The sequence below is a fragment of the Heloderma suspectum genome, chromosome 1 (assembly GCF_057233095.1).
Source record: "Heloderma suspectum isolate Gila_16-S chromosome 1, 16-S_ref, whole genome shotgun sequence".
Taxonomy (NCBI): Eukaryota; Metazoa; Chordata; class Lepidosauria; order Squamata; family Helodermatidae; genus Heloderma; species Heloderma suspectum.
Window position 1 is genome coordinate 216,112,728 of NC_139458.1, and position 21,559 is coordinate 216,134,286.

The 21,559-nt window shown below is 43.9% G+C and overlaps 2 protein-coding genes across 16 annotated transcripts in view; one reads left to right on the forward strand and one right to left on the reverse strand.

Annotated features, from left to right (window-relative positions):
* Positions 1–21,559, forward strand: part of RPE (ribulose-5-phosphate-3-epimerase) — a 42,211-nt gene that overhangs the window by 18,107 nt on the left and 2,545 nt on the right. For 3 of the 9 annotated variants that reach the window (XR_014785683.1, XR_014785684.1, XR_014785685.1), the window contains 2 exons: positions 6,146–6,191; positions 6,470–7,849. The gene's annotated coding sequence lies outside the window, so the exon portion shown is untranslated. Of the gene's footprint in view, positions 1–4,749; positions 21,497–21,559 lie in introns of those variants that run through there. The other 6 variants (XR_014785679.1, XM_084819293.1, XR_014785678.1 and 3 more) reach the window with 4 other exon arrangements.
* Positions 1–21,559, reverse strand: part of KANSL1L (KAT8 regulatory NSL complex subunit 1 like) — an 85,494-nt gene that overhangs the window by 13,842 nt on the left and 50,093 nt on the right. For 5 of the 7 annotated variants that reach the window (XR_014785659.1, XR_014785658.1, XR_014785661.1 and 2 more), the window contains 5 exons: positions 21,251–21,388; positions 10,752–10,876; positions 9,205–9,329; positions 7,631–7,685; positions 257–366 (listed from right to left, as the gene is read on the reverse strand). Coding sequence is in view for 2 of the 7 variants with exons in the window: in XM_084819229.1 (XP_084675355.1) it covers positions 257–366; positions 7,631–7,685; positions 9,205–9,329; positions 10,752–10,876; positions 21,251–21,388 (553 nt within the window). In the remaining 5 variants the exon portion in view is untranslated. Of the gene's footprint in view, positions 1–256; positions 367–7,630; positions 7,686–9,204; positions 9,330–9,825; positions 17,689–21,250; positions 21,389–21,559 lie in introns of those variants that run through there. The other 2 variants (XR_014785660.1, XM_084819247.1) reach the window with 2 other exon arrangements.

The window sequence follows — 21,559 nt, forward strand, 5'->3', positions numbered from 1 at the left end:
TAGAAATCAGACACAGAGAGCTCTAATACACACACAAAGCTCCTGCATGAGCAAAAGACTCCTCACTGATTACACTATTATATACTGAATTAAATGGGAAAGCTTGCTCATGCAGGAATGCTGTGCAAATATTGAAATGTACACGAAAAACTGGAGAACAAGTTCCAGGTAACTCCAAGAACATGAGAAAACTGGCACACCCTGAGACTACTAGCAGTGAACAGTGCTTCTTCTATAATCCTCAGTTTTAACCTGCCTGTTCCTTCTGGACCATTGGCATTGTTCCCACAGCGACCACCGAGCTCTCTCTTTGTCTTCATATTTTGCATGACGTGTAGCATAAACATCATCGGACAGGTCTTCTGCCTAAATGTTGAGTAAATGTTATTTAAAAGTGTAAGAGCGGTTTACAAACAAATCTAGTCATTCATTTTCAACATCCTAAAAATACAATATACACGAGGCCAGTGCAAATCATTCATAATGTGACATAAATACAACCCCTCCCTGCTTCGCCAGAACACTGCAGCATGGATTAAAATAGTAGAAGTCTTTCAAAACAACATAAATGCAGAAATAGCTCTTAAGAACTTAATTTGGTTTAAGTTATGGGTGGGCATCCCTTTCTGGGTCAAGGGCAGAGCCAAAGCAAAAGTGAATAGGGACACCCCTTTCCTCTCTCCTCCATTCTTTATTCATTCTCATACAGACATACAGTCAGGGCCAGAAATATTGCAACGAGGATAACTGTTTTGGCAGTTGGCCTCTGTACACCACCACATTGAAGTTGAAAGGAAACACACCCAGATGGGAGTGAGGTCAGGACTTTCAGCTGTAATTCAAGGGGTTTGACAAAAGTGGGGCACTAACCATTCAGGAAGTACAGCCAGTGGCATACATACACCCCTATTGTTGGTGGCTCATAAGTAATGGAACAAACCAACATCATTTCAAACTTAAGGGTCGCTTTTAATACCTGGATGAAAATCCTTTGCAGTCAATGACTGCCTGAAGTCTGGATCCCATTGTCGTTCAGTCGTGTCCGACTCTTCGTGACCCCATGGACCATAGCACGCCAGGCCTTCCTGTCCTGCGCTCTCTCCCGGAGCGTGCTCAAGTTCGTATTCATTGCATCGGTGATGCTATCTAGCCATCTCATCCTCTGCCGTCCCCTTCTCCTTTTGCCTTCAGTCTTTCCCAGCATCAGGTTCTTTTCCAGAGAGTTTTCTCTTCGCATTAGGTGGCCAAAATATTGGAGCTTCAGCTTCAGTCTCTGTCCTTCCAATGAGCAGTCAGGGTTGATTTCCTTTAGGATGGACTGATTTGACCTCCTTGCAGTCCAGGGGACTCGTAAGAGTCTTCTCCAGCACCACAGTTCGAAAGCATCGATTCTTCGGTGTTCAGCCTTCCTTATAGTCCAGCTCTCACAGCCATACATTACTACTGGGAAAACCATAGCTTTGATTAGACAGACCTTTGTTGGCAAGATGATGTCTCTGCTTCTTACTATGCTGTCTAGGTTTGCCATAGCTTTCCTCCCAAGGAGCAAGCGTCTTTAAATAAAATCTGTCACAGCTTCCATTTCTTCCCCTTCTATATGCCAGGAAGTGATGGGGCCAGATGCCATGATCTTCGTTTTTTTAATGTTGAGTTTCAAACCAGCTTTTGCACTCTCCTCTTTCACCCTCAACAAGAGGCTCTTGAGATCCTCTTCGCTTTCTGTCATTAGGGTGGTATTGCCTGCATATTGGAGGTTGTTGATAATTCTCCCGGCAATCTTAATTCCGACCTGTGATTCATCCAACCCGGCGTTTCTCATGATGTACTCTGCATATAAGTTAAATATCGTACTCCTTTCCCAATTTTGAACCAATTGGTTGTTCCATGTCTGGTTCTTACTGTTGCTTCTTGACCATTGTACAGGTTTCTCAGCAGGTAAGGTGGTCTGGTACTCCCATCACATTAAGAATTTGCCACAGTTTGTTGTGATCCACACAATCAAAGGCTTTAGCGTAGTCAATGAAGCAGAAATAGACGTTTTTCTGGAATTCTCTTGCTTTCTCCATGATCCAGCGAATGTTGGCGATTTGCTCTCTAGTTCCTCTGCCTCTTCGAAACCCAGCTTGTACTTCCGGTAGTTCTCAGTTCGCATACTGCTGAAGCCTAGCTTGTAGGATTTTGAGCATCACCTTGCTGACATGTGAAATGAGCGCAATTGTGCGGTAGTTTGAACACTCTTTGGCGTTGCCCTTCTTTGGAATTGGAATGTAAACTGACCTTTTCCAGTCTTGCGGCCACTGTTGAGTGTTCCAAATTTGTTGGCATATTGAGTGCAGCACTTTAACGGCATCCTCTTTTAGGATTTTAAATAGCTCAGCTGGAATACTGTCATCTCCACTAGCTTTGTTGTTACTAATGCTTCCTAAGGCCCACCTGACTTCACTCTCGAGGATGTCCAGCTCAAGTTCAGTGACTGCACTATCATGGCTATCAGGGACATTCAGATCTTTCCTGTAGAGTTCTTCTGTGTATTCTTTCCACCTCTTCTTAATCTCATCTGCTTCTGTTAAGTCCCTGCCTTCTTTGTCCTTTATCATGCCCATCTTTGCACAAAACGTTCCCTTGAGATCTCCAATTTTCTTGAAGAGATCTCTAGTCTTTCCCATTCTGTTGTTTTCCTCGATTTCTTTGCATTGTTCATTTAAGAAGGCCTTCTTGTCTCTCCTTGCTATTCTCTGGAACTCTGCATTCAGTTGGATATACCTTCCCCTTTCTCCCTTGCTTTTCGCTTCCCTTCTTTCCTCAGCTACTTGTAAAGCCTCATCAGACAGCCACTTGGCTTTCTTGCATGTCTTTTTCTTTGGGATGAATTGAGTTGCTGCCTCCTGAACAATGTTACGGACCTCCGTCCATAGTTCCTCAGGCACTCTGTCTATCAGGTCTAATCCCTGAAATCTATTCCTCACCTCCACTGTATATTCATCAGGGATATGATTTAGGTCATACCTGAATGGTTTAGTGGTTTTCCCGACGTTCTTCAATTTAAGCCAGAATTTTGCAACAAGAAGCTCATGATCTGAGCCACAGCCAGCTCCAGGTCTTGTTTTTACTGACTGTATAGAGCTTCTCCATCTTTGGCTGCAAAGGACATAATCAATCTGATTTCGATATTGACCATCTGCTGATGTCCATGTGTAGAGTCGCCTCTTGTGCTGTTGGAAAAGAGTGTTTGCTATGATCAGCGTGTTCTCTTGGCAAAACTCTATTAGCTTTTGTCCTGCTTCATTTTGTACACCAAGGCCATGCTTGCCTGTTATCCCAGTGATTTCTTGACTTCCTACTTTAGCATTCCAATCCCCTATGATGAAGAGGACATCTTTTTTGGGTGTTAGTTCTAGAAGGTGTTGTAGGTCTTCATAGAACCGATCAACCTCAGCTTCTTCGGCATCAGTGGTTGGGGTATAGACTTGAATTACTGTGATGTTGAATGGTTTGCCTTGGATTCGTACCGAGATCATTCTATCGTTTTTGAGACTGTACCCCAGTACTGCTTTTCCCACCCTTTTGTTGACTATGAGTGCTACTCCATTTCTTCTAAGGGATTCTTGCCCACCGTAGTAGATATGATGGTCACCTGAATTAAATTCGCCCATGCCTGTCCATTTTAGTTCGCTGTTTCCCAAGATGTCGATGTTCAGTCTTGCCATCTCATGTTTGACCACCTCCAGCTTACCTTGATTCATTGATCTGACATTCCAGGTTCCTAAACAATATTGTTCTTTACAGCATCGGATTTTCTTTTCACCCATGGAACCCATGGACATGACCAAATGCTGAGTGTCCTCCCTCAAGATGCTTTGCCAGGCCTTCACTGCAGCTGCCTTCAGCTGCTGCTTGTTTGTGGGTCTTTCTGCCTTCAATCTTGTCTTCAGTAAGTGAAAAGCATGCTCTATTGGGTTGAGATCAGGTGACTGACTTGGCCATAGAAGAACATCCCACTTCTTTGCCTTGAGAAACTCTTGGGTAGCTTTTGCTCTATGTTTTGGGTCATTATCCATCTGCAATATGAAGCAGCGTCCTATCAGCTTGGCAGCATTCGGCTGAATCTGAGCAGAAAGTATAGCCCTATACACTTCAGAATTCATCCCATTGCTTTTATCAGCAGTCAGGTCATCAATAAACACCAGTGACCCGGCTCCACTGGCAGCCATACATGCCCATGCCATAACACTCCCTCCACCATGTCTGACAGATGATGTGGTGTGCTTTGGATCATGAGCTGTTCCTTTCCTTCTCCATACTTTTCTCTTCCCATCATTCTGGTACAAGTTAATCTTGGTTTCTGGAATAAAGAATCTTATTCCAGAACTGGGCAGGCTTTTTTACGTGTTTGCTGGCAAAGGCTAATCTGGCCTTTCGGTTCTTGAGCGTTACCAGTGGTTTGCACCTTGTTGTGAAGCCTCTGTATTTACATTCATAAAGCCGTCTCTTGACTGTAGATGTTGACAATGACATGCCTACCTCTGCAAGAGCGTTGTTGACCTGGCTGGATGTTGTGAAAGGGTTCCTCTTCACCATGAGCAGAATTCTGCGGTCATCCCCTTTGGTTGTCTTCCATGGTCTGCCAGGCCTTTTGCTGTTGCTGAGCTTGCCAGTTAATTCCTTCTTTTTCAGGATGTTCCAAACTGTTGTATTGGCCACTCCCACTGTTTTTGCTGTCTCTCTGATGGGTTTATTTTGTTTCCTCAGCCTAACGATGGCCTCCTTCGCTCGCATGGACACCTCTTTGGACCTCATGTTGAGAGTTCCAGTGAACAGCTACCAAATGCAAATGTAACACTCAGAACCACCTCCAGGCCTTTTATCTGCTTGATTGGTCATGGGGTACCCAGGAAACAGGGCACACCTGGCCATGCAGTTGCTTGTCAGCCATTCGTTCCATTACTTATGAGCCACCAACGATGGGGGTGTATGTATGCCACTGGCTGTACTTCCTGAATGGATAGCGCCCCACTTTTGTCAAACCCCCTGAATTACAGCTGAAAGTCCTGACTTCACTCCCATCTGGGTGTGTTTCCTTTCAACTTCAATGTGGTGGTGTACAGAGGCCAACTGCCAAAAACAGTTATCCTTGTTCCAATATTTCTGGCCCTGATTGTACAATCATGCACACACTCATCCATCTATTCACACAAACACACACAAGCACCCTCCCTATCTCACCTTCAATAATCCATCATCCATCCATCCATCCATCCATCCATCCATCCATCCATCCACTCAGTCTCTCTCACACACCACGAGTTCCAAAGGGCCTCTGTATGTGCTGTGCTCTGTGGCTGAGTTGCACACACACCCAATTGCCTTCTTTCTTTGGCAGCCGTCTCCTTTCTCTGGCAGCAGCAATGTATGGGGAGCCATCAAGGGTCATGCAAGCACCTGACTGACTGCAGGTTATTTTCTGAGGCAGCACTCCAGCAGGGTGATTGTAGAAGGTGCAGAGTGGGGCCAGTGAGAAGGAGGGGTGTGGCCTATAAGAGTGCTGAGGGCCAGATTGAGAGGCCTGGTGCGCCAGATCTTCTCCATCCCTGGTTTAAGTGGTTTGAAAAATAGCCAAGTATGCCTAAAAATATCCTGAAAATGAAGTCCACGAACTTAGCAAAATATAAGGCTTTAAATCTCACTATACAAATACAAAAGAAATATAGTATCAGCCCAAAGAGAAATGTTTAGAGAAACATATAATAAAAAGATGGAACATTAAGCAGTATTTTATAATGCACTAAGAAAACAAGTATTATAAAAAAAGAGAGTAAGATTAACTGACGAGTTTTTACAGTGTAATCTTCTAGTTTCAAATCCATCCATATTAAGGGTCAATTAACTTTTGCCTTCAAGGAAGTGCAGAGGGCTTGGGAAAGAGACAGAGCTCCCTCTCATTTGTGATGCAGTCTGGAGAAGAGCAGGAGGGACTCCTTCTGTTTCTAATATCCTCCACAGTGCAGTGCAAATCTCCCTCAAACACTCTACATGTATCAGAAAGTGTGGTGGAGAGGCAGGATCTTATCTCATTTGTACAGAGATTTGGATAAGATAAGGAGCTATCAAAGAATGTCAGATGTTTTCTCCCTTTTTCAAACTGCAGCTTATAGGAGTCTGCTAGGCGTTTTTGCCAGAAACAGTTGATCCTGGTGAGTAGATCTGTGGAGATGTGTACCATCAGGTACGTATCCACTGACCCGAATTTCAAAAGAACGCTTAAAAGTATTTTCCTCCCGACCCTGCTCCTCACCCGTCCCAGAGCCAGAACAGTTTAGTCCTGGCTGTAGCCCTTGTGCTACAGAGGGAGAGGGAACATTTCCCCATCTATCCCCACCCTTGAGATTCCTCAAGGTTTCCCACTGTAATATATAAAATGCATGCATGCAGTACGTTTTAAAAATCTAACATGAAACCATTTATCCTCTAGATCAGGGGTGCACAGCCTGCATGTGGTCTGCGGCTGCAGGTTGTGGGGCCCTCACGCACTTTTCCCTGCAGCCCAGCTGATATCAAAAAGGCTGAAGAAAGGAGGCTTTCTTTAGTGGGAAGCAAGGAAACCCCATTCTTATCTCTGGTCAGTGATCGAAGGCAAGAGTGATTTAAAGACATTTAAACTTTAAATACCCTGCTGGTATTTAAAGAATTTAGAATTGAGCTGGCTTTGCATATCTGAAAGAGGTTGTACTAGGGCTTACTTCTAAGTAGGTACGGAAAAGAGTGACCAAAATGACCAAGGGGCTGAAGCAACTCCGCTCTGAGGAGAGGTTACAACATCTGGGACTGTTTAACTTAGAAAAAAGGTGAGTAAGGGGGACAAGTGAATGAGGAGACATTTTTCTCCATCTCTCATAATACTAGAACCTGGGGTCATCCCATGAAGCTGAACGGTGGGAGATTCAGGACAGATAAAAGGAAGTACTTCTTCACACAGTGCATAACCACCACAAGTTGTGGTGATGAACACCAATTTGGATGGATTTAGAAGGGGATTAGACAAATTTATGAAGGATAAGGCTATCCATTACTACTAGTTCTGATGGTTATACACTACCTCCAGGATCAAAGGCACTATGCCTCTGTATACCAGTTATTGGGGAACATAACTGGGAGGGTGCTATTGCTCACATGTCCTACTTTTGGGCTTCCCACAGGCTGTTGGCTGGCCATGTAGGAATGCTGGACTAGATAGGCCTTTAGTCTGATTCAGCATGGCTCTTCTTATGTTTTTAGACATAGAGTTGGGCTGTGTTTTGCATGCCTGAAAGTCTTGGCATTTAGACTTACTTCTGGGAAGACATGCATAGAATTTAGCTATGCTTTGCATGCTTGGTGGGGAAATGTCCAAATTCGTAAGAAGTGTGTATGTGTCTGTGTGTGTGTGTGCACGTGCGCACACATACATATGGTGCCCCCCAGATGTGGCCCTGAGGCCCCAAAAAGTTGTGTACTCTTGCTCTAGTTTGTTGGGATACTGTTTTATTGTGAAAAATAAAATGTTACATTTCTGGTTCTAAGGGAAATACCAGACTACTGACCACAAAACAAAAGCAATATTATAAGTTATCAGATGAATGGAAATACGGCCTACCTTTTTGTCATCCTTATGTAGACTTCCCAAAGGCTCAAGGCTAACAATTCTCCAGCTGTTGGTGAGAAAAGATTCCTTAGTGCGGGATTATCAGAATAGAACTCATCTCTATTGCATTGTGAAAAATCATTCTGTGCAGTAAATCTTGCAAATGCACTCATTCAGTAAATTAGATAATAAATCTTTTCTCAGGTTGGTTCAATTTACTATGGCTGCAAACCTATATGTGCTAACTTTCAAACAAATCTCACTGAACTGGGATTTAAATCGGTCACTAGTAAACGGAATAAGTATATCATCATCATCATCATCATCATGTTACAACCCTTCTCAATCACCCTTTTATCTGCAAGTATGCGATGTAGGTCACTAATATACCCATGTGGAAAACTGAGGCTGATAAATAGAAAATTGTCACAGCCACCTATTTAGGCCAATTCACAGGTTACACACTTAAAAAGAGAATGTATAGAACCAAACTCTTGCTCAGTCATTGCCTTGTCCTGACTCCCAGAAGGAGGCAGGGGCTTTCATCTTCTTCCAACAATCAAGACAGTAACAGGAATCAGTCTCAACACTCACTCCTTGAGGAAAGTCATTTCCACTTTGACTGGATTAGCAGAAGGTGACTGCCTACGGACTTTGTTTAGTGGCCAAGATAAATTATGGTTGCAGCAGGTGTTAGATCCACTCCCCTTATTAAGAAGGTAATATATGACCTGGATCTCAGTTTAACGTCTTCTACACTTTCCCCTGTCTAACATGCTATCTACCACAGCATTTGCTGTCATTACCAGAACAACCCATGATATCAACACTACACTTAAATTTATCTGGTTCAGCACATGGGTTTTCAAGTAGAGCTGCAACATAAAAAATTGCATATGCTTTCATGCACACTCCATGAAAGCGTATGCTTTCATGGAGTGCACAGAACACCCCCACAATCCTACTTTCCACTTTTTAAATACTGCTTTTCACACATGTTGACAGCCATCTTTCCCCTGGTCTAAAAATGGCACCTTTTTAATATGACAAAATAAACAGGGCTGCTTCTCTAATTTATTATACAGTCCCAGTCAATTAGGGATTCTGCAGGGAATATATTACAGAACCAACTAGATTTGACTATTGTAAGGTCAAATAAAGTACCCAGTTCTCACTGTGAAATCATGATGCCAAAATGTTCATTTGGATGCATGCTTACATTTTCCAGCACACATCCCACTGAGAGAAATAACTGCACTCGGATACACATTTCAATATGCATCTTGGCTAATGTTCTGTTTTGCCAGTCTGGCTTGTGGCAGTTCCATTGCTGTGGAGTAATGTGACATAACAGGGAGCCCTGGGCTGGTTGCTGAGCAATGAGAATGTCAATCTCCTCTTGAATACCTTCTTGCCCTTTCTCCATCATAAAAAATGCCAAGTATTTTTCTAGAGATGAGAAATGCTTGCAAAATAGCCACTTCTCACCTGAGTTTGGCTCATCTCTACTTTTACTTTGATTATGCCCCTTTAAAAATATAGTTTTATGCCATCTTATGAATGGACAGTAAACAAATTAAATGTACCTTGGAGTGAGAATTTCTTTATACTGTAGTTTCTCCAACTTAGACGGTGCAACCAACGACATAGGGATAACAATATTATCTATATCATAGGAGCTCTCGCTTCTCAGCCGCCGTCTTGAATTGAGCTATTAAAAAAGTCATTATATATCTGTTGACATTAAATGGCCACACAAAATCAAAAACAAACTTCGATGCACAAAGCTAGAAAGAGCACCAGCTTTACTCCTCAAGGTGAACACCGTTGAAATGTTACTTCCCTTTCCTTTTAAGCTGATAATCTTTTCATTGGCTTTGTAACATATAAACCGACTACACTGGCCCCAAAACACTACAATGGAAGATGCCCATGGGATTTGGTCATTTGACCAGTTAAACATTGCCAAAAACAGTCAGATGTGTGAAGCAATAATTATTTGTACTGCAAATAAGAGAGTGCACAGGGAACAGCCTAAACCAGACTTTTCTCAAACCCTCTCTATATTTGGGAGTTCAACTCCCATCAGCCCCAGCCTGCATGGCCAATGGTCATCTGGAGGGCATTAGACTGCATAATTGATTTAAAAAATAGTTCAATTAAATTAGAAAAGCAACTACAAAAACAATACACAGTTTTAAAATGGGGTTATGGTTACAGTGCAAGGCAAGGGTTTCTGCTCAGTGTGCTTGTGTACCTTGAGTTGTGAAGGGCTTGTGAACAAAGAGTCCTCTTGTCTTCCTATCAGATTAGCATGATGTAATAAAAAAAAGGTAGCTTGCCACCTAAGCAAAGATAGTCTTGATTTCATGGCATCTTTGACAATATTTGACCATCAACTGACTGACATCACCCCAAGTGGAATTTTGTCAAATGCAAGGATGACTCTCACAGTGAGGGACAATTGAGAAATATGGTGAAGTGAGATAATAGCATGATGTAAAGCTTCAGTAAAATAAAAATCAGAAAGTTCAGTTCCTGCTTTGAATTTTTAAAAGCTGACTAGAAAATGCTTTGAAGCTTCATCCTTACAGAAAAATGCCAACTCCATAAACAAGCTCTAGTGTAAAAAAAGTTTAAATATGTAGTCACTAATTTATGAAAATATAAATGTATATACTATTAGCAAAACCAGATGTATTTCTGACTAGCTTTGTCGTTACCACTGAGCTTAGCAAACAGACCCTAAGCTCTCACAATCTGAAGCAAGGATTCTAAGTCTATCAAAACCACAACTTTTATCCTGTATCATGGAGTAAAAAAAACATAAATCAAGTTCTGGTACAGCCATCATGGGCACTACTGTGAGGGGCACTGCACCTACAAGGGGAAAGGGTGGTGCCACCAGTGACTCAGTAACTTCATCTGAACCATGTACTGTGGATTTCATCTAAACTATGTTAGAACTACACTGGAGAGGCAACTGCCAGTGGGCAGAGCTGGATGGTTCTTCTCTGCCTGCCAGGATTAGCATATGGCTTTTGCTGTTGCAGTCTACTCTATATGCCATATCACCTTAAGCAGATCAGTAGATCTAGGCTGTAAATCTTCCAGTGCATTAATTTTAGCATACCTGTGATGTGGTAATGTGACTTGATCTAGACATCATGTCACCACTGGCTGATCCTGCAAAGTGACTACGGGATTCCTGTTCTTCATGCTGAAAAGAAAATGCTTCACATCTATTGTTACTTTCTCCTGCCACAAAAAGAAAAACAAGACTCCTTTATCTATTAATACATTCATTTCTATGTTGTTGTTGTTGTTATTATTATTACTACTATTATTATTTACATTTCTATACCGCCCCATAGCCAAAGCTCTCTGGGCAGTTTACAGAAGTTTAAAGTAATTACAGAAGTAATTAACTCAACATATACATTTGAACACCTAGTTTAATTACTCTGATGCTCCACGGGCCATTATACTTAGAGTTGTCTTAGTATAACTCCAAAAACAATTCCACTCATCACTACATAAAAAAGCTGATAGAAGTTAGCTTCCATAGTACTGCATGGTTTCTATAGCTTATTTAATTTCCCCTCTAGTTTATCTGGCTTCACATATAGTTAGTTCTGAAACTAAGAACACTGAATTACATCTACGTAAGAACTACATTTGTAAAGTTCATCAAGGACAGGTGGTTCCACCAGGGGGCAGAGCTGGATGGCTCTACCCTACCTGCTAGGATTACTGCAACAAAATTTTGTTTATCCTGAAAACAAACTCCCCTCCCCTTATTCATTGTGCATTTACCACACACTTGAACTCAGAAACAGACACTAAATGGAAGAATATGCTGCAGCATTTAAACTGGAAAGAATAAAACAGAATTGCTTATCTGCAACTGCTGCTCTTTGAGTAGGTATTCTGTGCAGTCACACACATATAGAAATTCTGTCCGAAATATACCCATGACATTCTAAAATGGGTTGATTGGAAGATTAGGAATGCTCCCCCATACCCACATCCAATGCACACACACAGTAGCTTTCTGTGGATGGCATGTGGCAGCAGACAGGGTGAGCAACATCAAGAACCTCTTCAAATGGGAAGATCATGAACCCTACACACGCTCCTACTGAGGCAAAGAGGGCAGGATATGTGACAGCACAAAATACCTACTTGAAGAATAAAAGTTACAGGTATTCAACTGTTTTCTTCTTCATGGGCTCAACGTAGTCCCACAAATGGGAGTTTAGCACGCACAGTGTCAAGGGCTACTTGGAGGCCTCTCTCAGTCTAATCCAGTAGCCAAGTCCAGACACAGACAAATTGATTCTTTTCAAAGCTTTATTCCTCTTTTACAACTTAACAAGTCTACTGTTAGCAACTGGATATGAGCAGCAGAGTACCTATGCCCTAAGTTGGAACAGTTGGTCCCCGTTTGAAAGGGAATCACTGGCAGACCCCTGAACTTAAGGGCTAGGGAGAGTCCCTCCCCTTTTCCCTTGGATCCTCTGGGCGCAGCCGTTGTTTGCGTGCCAACCGGGCACTACGCCTCCTTTCTGCACCCTCCATTTGGCGCTGCTCTCTGCGTCGGCGTCGCGCGTCCATCAAGTCTGCTTCCTGCGCTCTGTCACTCCCAGGACTGCTGTCTAAGCTAGGAATGCCGGTGGGAGGAATCTCCGTCAGCTGTTGGCCCTGGGAAAGAGGAGTGCGCTCCTCTCCCAGGAGCGACTCCTCTTCCTCAGAATCAGAACTACTCTGGGATTCTATGGGCTCAGTGTCCACCCTGACACACAGTTAGTTACTAGAGGGCAGGAGTGGAAGATTATCATGAAAGAGGTCCATTGAGGACAGCTTTCCCAAAGTTTGCATTTCATAGGCATAATGCTTCAGGAACATGAATGGAATTGCTGATGCGCTATGTAGACAACAGAAGTACCACCAGAGTAGGCTGTAAGAGGTAGCTGTGGCTCTTGTAGAGTAAGCAAAGAATGATCATGGTCAGCATTTCCTCTGAATTTCATAGCAGTGCAAGGTTTATTTTTTTACTATCGAACAAGAAATTCACTGAACTAAAATGGGGTGCCCTTTGTCAGCTCCTCACCCCACAGGCAACAGATCAAATTAGATTTGCCCATGGCATAGCATAAATCTAGAGAGTGCAGAGTTCACACTCCCAAAGATGACTAGAGGGGAAAGATGACAAGAAACTCAGTATGTGACACAGGGAAACAATCTTGGGGCAAAAATGAAAATCAAGCAACAATCACCTTTTCCTTGAACAACTGAAGGCAAGGCAGATCCACCTAAGAGAGTTGTCAGCTCACTAACAGGTCTCACCAAGCCCAGAGACATTATCATCACAGCAAATGAAAGTGGCAAGTTGCAAGAAAAAGACTTTCCCATTAAGTAGGGAAAACCAGAAGACAGCTCTACTGGAGAACCCCATCTGTGAACAAAATATACCGTCTTTGGTTCTTCCCCCAACCAGATGGTCTCTGGCTGTCTGACCAGTTTGCCCTTGGGTCTGGTGGTATTGTTGCTGAATGCCAGGGTGGTCCAAAATAATATCTCCCGCTTAACTGTGCCTGAGAGAGCTGACCTGGTATGCCTTACTGAGACCTGGGTGGGGGTGTTGGGAGTGATTAGTCTCTCCAAGCTGTGCCCTCCTGGGTATTTGGTGCAACACCAGCATCAACTTGAAGGTCAGGGAGGGGGAGAGTTGCTGTGGGCTACAGGAATTCTATCTCCCTTGTTAAGCTTCCTGTCCATTCAAGCGGCAATCTTGAGTGTTTGTATCTTACGCTGGGTACCTAGGTCAGATTAGGGATTCTGCTGGTAATACCGCCCACCCCACTACCCATCAGTCTCCCTGCCTGAGCTGATGGAGATGGTCTTGGACTTGGTGTTGAGGACCCTTAGAATGAAGGTTCTGGGGGTCTCAACTTCCATGCTGAGGCTATCAGAACTGGGGCAGCGCAGGATTTTATGGGCACCATGACAACCTTAGGCTGTCCCAACTTGTTGTTGGCCCAATGCATATAGGAGGACACACATTTGATTTGCTTTTCTCACCTGGACAGGAGATGGTGAGCTGAAAGTGGGGGAATTAAATTAAAGTGGGGGACTTCCATCCTCAAGGGAGACCAGGCAGTCTAAGACTAAACTTAAGAGAGCCAGCTCAAATCCAGGAGTCTTTGTCAAAATCCAGAAGAATAAAATTTCCATTTGGTAGCATAAGACTTTCAAGTAGGAGGCTTATGTCAACCAGGATCTGCAGAGCACTTCTCACCCAATGGCAGGGGGAGGAAAGAGTAGCTGCTAGACACAAAGTCACAGGGATGACATAGATTTGGATGGAGAATATGGATTTGGGATAATTGTTCAGTTTAGAAAGCGAACTCATTGCCTTTGGAGAAAACTAGAAGCTTGGCCCACTGTGACTGGTGAGGCCAGCAAGAGACAATGAGGAGGATGGTCAATGAATTTTCTGACGGCAACTGGAATCAGAGGAAATGCAATAAAGACATATGCCACCCTAAACTGTGATGAGATTGCAAAGACATTTGCTATAGATACTAGATCATTGCATATCCTGATGCAAAACATGGGATATTTTGTACTTTTTACCATGTTGTACCCAAAGATGTCATTTGAGCCAAGTACCTCTGCGGTGAGACACCTTTCATGAAGAAAGTCCTGCTCAAGGCATCTGCAAATCTTTTCTTCCCCAGAGATGGGAATCTGATGTCTTGGCAGCATCTCCACAAGTCTGCGTTATGGCAGAAAGTGAGGACCTCCCTGCTTGCTCAAGTAGAACCTAGGTGATAATATTGTCTATAGCAAGCTGAAATCTCAAAAGCTTTTAGAACAAGGGTCAGTCTCTAGCTCCAGAAAGTTGATATGAGCTAACCCATCTGGTTTGGACTAAGGACTTAGAGCAGAAAATGCTCTGCATTGTACACCCAAACCAGGAGCTGAGGCAGGCTCATAACATGCTCACCCCTGGAGAACTGAAAGGCTTGTCAACCATAATGCGGTGTTGTTTAACTACTAATGTAGGAATGCCAAGGGTATAACTCCAGAATCTTGCTACAGAATTCATGGCACTTCTTTAAAAACTTTGCTCACTATGAAGCAAGAGGAAAATAGTCCAAAGGAACAGGCCTGTCAAAAGCAAAAAAATAAAAAAATGGAGAAATACAAACAGAACTCTCAGAGAAAAAGAGTTCCCTGACTGTTGCCATTCTCTGCAGTCAGAAAGGAAAAAAGGTTTTGGCTCCACCTCTTCACCCCATGTGTAGAACACTACTGTGCATGACTGAGGTAAAGCCAACATGCTCAAGCTTCAGAGTTTTTTTAGAAGGTTTTGCCAGTGGTCTACACAGGCTCATTTTCATATGTGGGACTGCATAGAACTAGAGATGTTCCAAACTCGAATTACAAAGCCTAGCAGCTTGTAACATTTACTTCAAATATAAGGCAAGCATACCTAACCCAGCCACCCCAGGCTCAGATTTCAATCCAAGTCAGTGTATTGGCCCCAGGAGCGTAGACAAGTCATTTGTAGTGTTAGAGGGGCCTAGAGATCCATAATGCTTGCTTAAGTTTATTATTGGTGCAATTCCCATGCTAATAAGCCTCTGAGCATGTGCAGATGAGTAAAAAGGCTGATAACAGCCTTCTCAGTGCATTCCTTACTAACGAATAGAAAGCCTTATCAAGCACTCTGCCTGGGAAGTGAAGTTCATTCACAGGGGGCTGTGCTTGAGACCCAAACACTTCTAGCCTATGCTGGGAATGAACACTAGGGGTGCTTGCTAGTGTTGTGCTGCCTCATTGCTGACATGTGTTGTAATAAAACCCATTTGACCCCATGGCTCGTGGTTCACAGAAGCTGTCTGATCCAACCATTGGGTACACCTGTGTGCTGTAAGTTACCCAATAAAGTACTCCTTGTAAGTAAACCTTTGAGTCTGATTTATCACTATCTTGGCACTTCTAACCTGAGAGTTCAACACCCACGGCCGGGGCAACACAGTCAGAGAAGAACTCAACTCCACCAATCCAATTGCCTCTAACCCTAACTTTGAGAGCCAGTGTGGTGTAGTGGCTAGAATGTTGGACTGGGAGTCAGGAGAACCGGGTTCTAGTCCCCACTCGGCCATGGAAGCTCACTGGGTGACGTTGGGCCAGTCACAGACCCTCAGCCCAACCCACTTCACAGGGTCGTTGTTGTGAGGATAAAATGGAGAAGGAGGAGAACTACATACGCTGCCTTGGGTTCCTTAAGGAGGGAAAAAAGGCGGGATATAAATGTAATTAATTAATATGAAATAACCCCCCTCTTCCAAACCACCTACCTATTCACTTTGTTGTGGCTTTAGCAGCAAGGTGTCTCTCCCCACAACTGTTTTCCCTAATGCTGCTGCTACAGCAGTGAAACAAGAGTGCTGGGGAATGTAGAGAACTACCTTTCCCAATGGTCCCGGCTCACTGCCAGAGTGCAGGAAGGAAAAAGACTTTTATCTCTTTCTGCTGCTGTTGGAGCCACAATAACTAAAAAGTATGCAGGCTGGTGGGGATTTGGAAGCTTACAGCAGATTTGGAGTGTCAGATCCCTAATCAGGAGCCCAAATTGTCAAACTTTAACTCAAATTAACACAAGGAGTATTTGAGGAGAATGGGGGTGAGATGGCAGCATCATTACACAGAACCCAAACAGCAATCCAAGACCCAGAGAATTGCCAGTGCATATAAGTGAGACTTCTGACTACATATTACAGGCTGCTTTTCAAGTTTGCTGGAAAGAGGGTGTGTGTGTGTGTGGGGGGGGTGTTGAAAGGTGATTTGCCATACAATGTAGAAGGCTGAAATAAAAGCCCCAGTCTGAACTACAAACTGCAGTAGACACTGACTATAAATGACAGTAAACTCCCAAGGAGTAAGTCCTGGGCCACCTGAAAGAGGCAGCAATAAGACCACATTGAAGAAATCCTCCCTGGACCAGGAGGATCTTAACAACTTTAGGCCACTGGCAAATGTTCCTTTCCTGGGCAAGGTCCTTGAGCAGGGGGTGGCCAACCATCTCCAGATACTCTTGGATGAGACCGATTATCTTGATCCATTTCAGTTGGGGTTCAGGTACATTTTGGCACGGAAATAGCCTTGGTTGCCATGTATGATGGCCTATGTCGGGAGAAAGGCAGGGGGAGGGTGACCCTGTTGATTCTCCTCCATCTCTCGGTGGCTTTTGATACCATCCACCACGGTATCCTTCTGGGGCAACTATCTGAGCTGGGTGTGTGGGGTATCTACTATCTGAGCTGGGTGTATGGGGTATCAACTATCCACGGTATCCTTCTGGGGCAACTATCTGAGCTGGGTGTGTGGGGTATCTACTATCTGAGCTGGGTGTATGGGGTATCAACTATCCACGGTATCCTTCTGGGGCAACTATCTGAGCTGGGTGTGTGGGGTATCTACTATCTGAGCTGGGTGTATGGGGTATCAACTATCCACGGTATCCTTCTGGGGCAACTATCTGAGCTGGGTGTGTGGGGTACTGCACTGGAGTGGTTCCACTCCTAGTTGGATAGCCAGCTCCAAAAACTGATGCTTGGGGGATATTGCTTGGACTTGTGGATTCTCCATTATGGGGTTCTGCAGAGGCTGGTTTTCTCTCCCATGCTATTTAACATCTACATGAAACTGCTGAGTGGGGTCATCCAGTATGCTGATGAGATGCAGCTCCACTTCTCCTTTTCATCTTCATCAGGTGAGGCTGTGGATGTGCTAGATCAGTGCCTGGCTGTAGCAATGGCTGGATGAGGTCCAATTAACAAACTTAATCCAGAAAAGACTGAAATGCTGGTAGTAGGTGGTTCTTCTGACTGGATGGAGTTTATCCTGTTCTGGATGAAGCTGTAGTCCTGCTGAAGGAGCAGCTTCATAGCTTGGGGGTTCTCCTGGAGTCAGTATTGTTACTTGATGCTCAGGTGGCCTCAGTGGCACCAAGGGCCTTCTACCAGCTTTGGCTGGTAGTCCAGCTACACCCCAACCTGGACAGGGATAACCTGACTTTAGTAGACTGTGCTCTGGTAAACTCCAAGTTAAATTACTACAGGACTGGAGAAGGGCAAATGTTGTCCCTATCTTCAAAAAGGGCAAAAAGGAAGATGCAGGCAATTATAAAGTACTCTGTCTGACAACAATACCTGTGAAAATTCCAGAGCAGATTATAAAGCACTTGATCTGTAGGTACCTTAACACTAAGGTAGTGATCACTGGAAGCCAGCATGGATTTGTCAAGAACATGTCCTGCCACACTAATCTTACTTCATTTTTCAATTGGGTAACTTTCTTAGTAGATAGTGGAAATGCTGTGGACATAGTGACTGGTTCAGATGATATGCCAGCCATGGTGCCCATAGGCACCAATTTGCAAATCTGGTGAGTGTAGGTTATGCGAATGGGGGTATGCGAGGGTTAAACAACCCTCACATAACCCTAAAACAGACCATGAGTTATGCGACGGTTGTTTAACCCTCACATAACTCATGCTCATCAGGTTCACAAGACATGACAACCTGCGAGCGATGGGTTGTCTTGTCATGCGAACAGCCCCAATATATCTTGACTTCAGCAAGGCATTTGACAAAGCGCGCCATGATATTCTGAATAGCAAGCTGGTTACATGTGGGCTGGATGTCACTACTAGTAGGTGGATCCACAGCTGGCTGAAGAATTGTACTCGAAGTCTGGGTTCGCATGATCATGGGGGTAAAAGAATCATAGAATAGTAGGGTTGGAAGGGGCCTATAAGACCATCGAGTCCAACCCCCTGCTCAATGCAGGAATCCAAGTCAAAGCATCCCTGACTGATGGCTGTCCAACTTCATCTAGAATGCCTCCAGTGTGGGAGAGCCCACTATGTCCCTAGGTAATTGGTTCCATTGTCATATTGCTCTAACATATTGCTCTAACAGTCAGGACGTTTTTCCTGATGTTCAGCCAGAATCTGGCTTCCTGTAACTTGAGCCCATTACTCCGTGTCCTACACTCTGGGATGATCAAGAAGAGATCCTGGCCTTCTTCTCTGTGACGGCCTTTCCAGTACTTGAAAAGCACTATCATATCTCCCCTCAGTCTTCTCAAGGCTAAACATGCTCATTTCTTTCAGTCTCTCATCATAGGGCTTTGTTTCCAGTCCCCTGATCATCTTCACTGTTCTCCTCTGAACCCGCTCCAGTTTGTCTGCAGCCTTCTTAAACTGGACACAGTACTCCAGATGAGGCCTAACCAGTGCTGAGTAGAGGGGAACTAGTACTTCACAGGATTTGGAAGCTATACTTCTATTAATGCAGCCCAAAAGAGCATTTGCCTTTTTTGCAGCCACATCACATTGTTGGCTCATATTGTTTGTTGGCTTGTGATTGACAACAATTCCAAGATCCTTCTCGCTTGTAGTATTGTTGAGCCATGTATCCCCCATATTGTGACTATGCTTTTGGTTTCTTTTTGCTAGGTGCAGAACTTGGCATTTATCCTTGTTACATTTCATTCTGTTGTTTTCTGCCCAGCGCTCCAGTCTATCCAGATCACTTTGAATCCTATTTCCGTCTTCCACAGTATTAGCTATCCCGCCCAATTTTGTGTCACCTGCAAATATGATCAGCATTCCCTGCACCTCCTCATCCAAGTCATTAATAATAATGTTGAAGAGCACTGGGCCCAGGACTGAGCCCTGCGGTACCACACTCATTACCTCTCCCCAGTTTGAGAAGATCTCATTGAGAAGCACTCTTTGAGTCTGATTCTGTAGCCAACTGTGGATCTACCTGATAGTTGTTTCACCTAGCCCACATCTAGCTAGTTTACTACTATTAGCTATCGTGTCTTCTCCCACCACCCCTGCACTGGTTGTTTACATAATTAACCATGCTGCAGCGCGAGTTGGTGTGTCGTCCGAACTTGGTGCAGTGTGGCGGTTTCACATGCAGTAGGAGTTGTGGGGTGGATACAAAGCCACCCCCACTGCAGACTGGGTTTGGACAACATGCCAACCAGCACCGCGGTGTGCGTAATTACGTAAACAACTGGCACATGCACAGCATGTGCAGGGGCAGAAGCCATTATAGCTTCTTTTACCCACGCGATTGTGCGAACCCAGACAAAGAGAGCACATCAATGGTTCGTCTGCAAACTGGAGGTAGGTATTGAGTGGGAGCAGCAGGACTTGGTCCTGAACTCTTCAACATTTTTATTAAAGATTAGGAGGAAGAGGTGGGGGGAATGCTCATCAAATTTGCAGACAACACAAAATTGGGTGGGATAGCTAATACCTTAGAAGACAGAAACGAAATTCATAATTACCTGGATAAGTTAGAAAATTGGGAGAAAAGAGCAGAATGAAATTTAACAGGGACAAGTGCAACGTTCTTCATTTAGGAAAAAAAATCGAATGCACAGATATAAGAAACTTGTATAGCTGGCTGGGGCATGCTGGCAGTTGTAAGACTTTTCTTTGTCTAAACAGGCATAGGACTGGGCACTAAGTATGTTGAGCCTTGAGAATACTGAGGGGCCATATGAAAGTACCCTTTAGGTACTTTTCAAATAGCTAAAGGTTGTAACACAAAAGAAGGCCACAACCTGTTCTCTATCATCTAAGACTGTAGGACTTGAAATAATGGGCTTAAGTTACAGGAAGGCAGATTTCGGTTGCACATGAGGAAATCTGACAATAGAGCCAACTGCCCAGGGGGTGGGTCTCTATCACTGGAGGCATTCAAGCAGAGACTAGACTACCATCCGTCAGGGATGCTTTAAACTAGATTCCTGCACTGAGCAAGAAGTTGGACTCAATGGCCTAAACAGTCCATTCCAACTCTATGAGTCTGTGAATGAGCTATATGTGGGGCTGCCCTTGAAGACAGTCTGGAAGCTGCAGCTTGTGCAAAATGAGGCTGCCAGATTGATAACAGAGACCAGGTTTGAGCATATAACAACAATTCTGGCCCAACTGCACTGGCTGCCTGTATGTTTCCAAGCCCAATCCAGGGTGCTGGTTTTGACCTATAAAGTTTTACATAGCTTGGGACCACAATGCTTGATGGAGTGCCTCTCCCGGTGTGAACCTACCTATACACTACGATCAGCGTCTGAGGCCCTTCTCCCTCCTCCGAAGGAGATTTAGAGAATGGAAACAAGGGAGATGGCCTTCTTGGTGGTGGCTCCCTGGTTATGGAATGCTGCTTTTCCCAGTGAGGTCCATCTGGCACCAACATTGTCATATTGACTTTCCTCTACTCCCAAGCGTCTGATGGCATATGATGATTGGGGGGGTAGTTTTTTTATTGGGTCCTGGTAGTTTTATTTTTAATTGTTTTTAACCTAGCCAGCATAGTCAGCGGTGAGGGATGATGGGCGTTGTAACCAAAACATCTGGAGAGCCACAAGTTGCCCACCCCTGGTGTAGGAAAAGCTAGAGCTTCCTAGCTGGAATAGGAAGTACTGTTTCACTATAAATGTTACAGTTTGACTCTTATCCTATCAGTAAGCACAAGCAACTTTTATTTACATGGATGTTTTTTCTAATAATTTATTTTTAACATAACTTACCAGTCACTGTCTCACTTAAATGTCTTCTCTTTCTTCCCTCTGGTGGCTGTCCAGGTATTTCTGCCATAGCCTGATGTTTGGAAACAGATTCATATCCACAGCTCCGCTGTCGAGGAGGAGCTTTATACCGGCAATATTCTACAACAGAATAAGCATTATTTTATTATTGTTCCTTCTCTGTTTAAAACAAATAGAAAGCTTCTAAGTTCTAGTAACGTACATTATGAAACTGCAAAACATCAAATGGTAAGTGTGTGGATTTCATCCATTTTTCTGTGACAGAGGATGCAGTCCTATACATGCTTACCT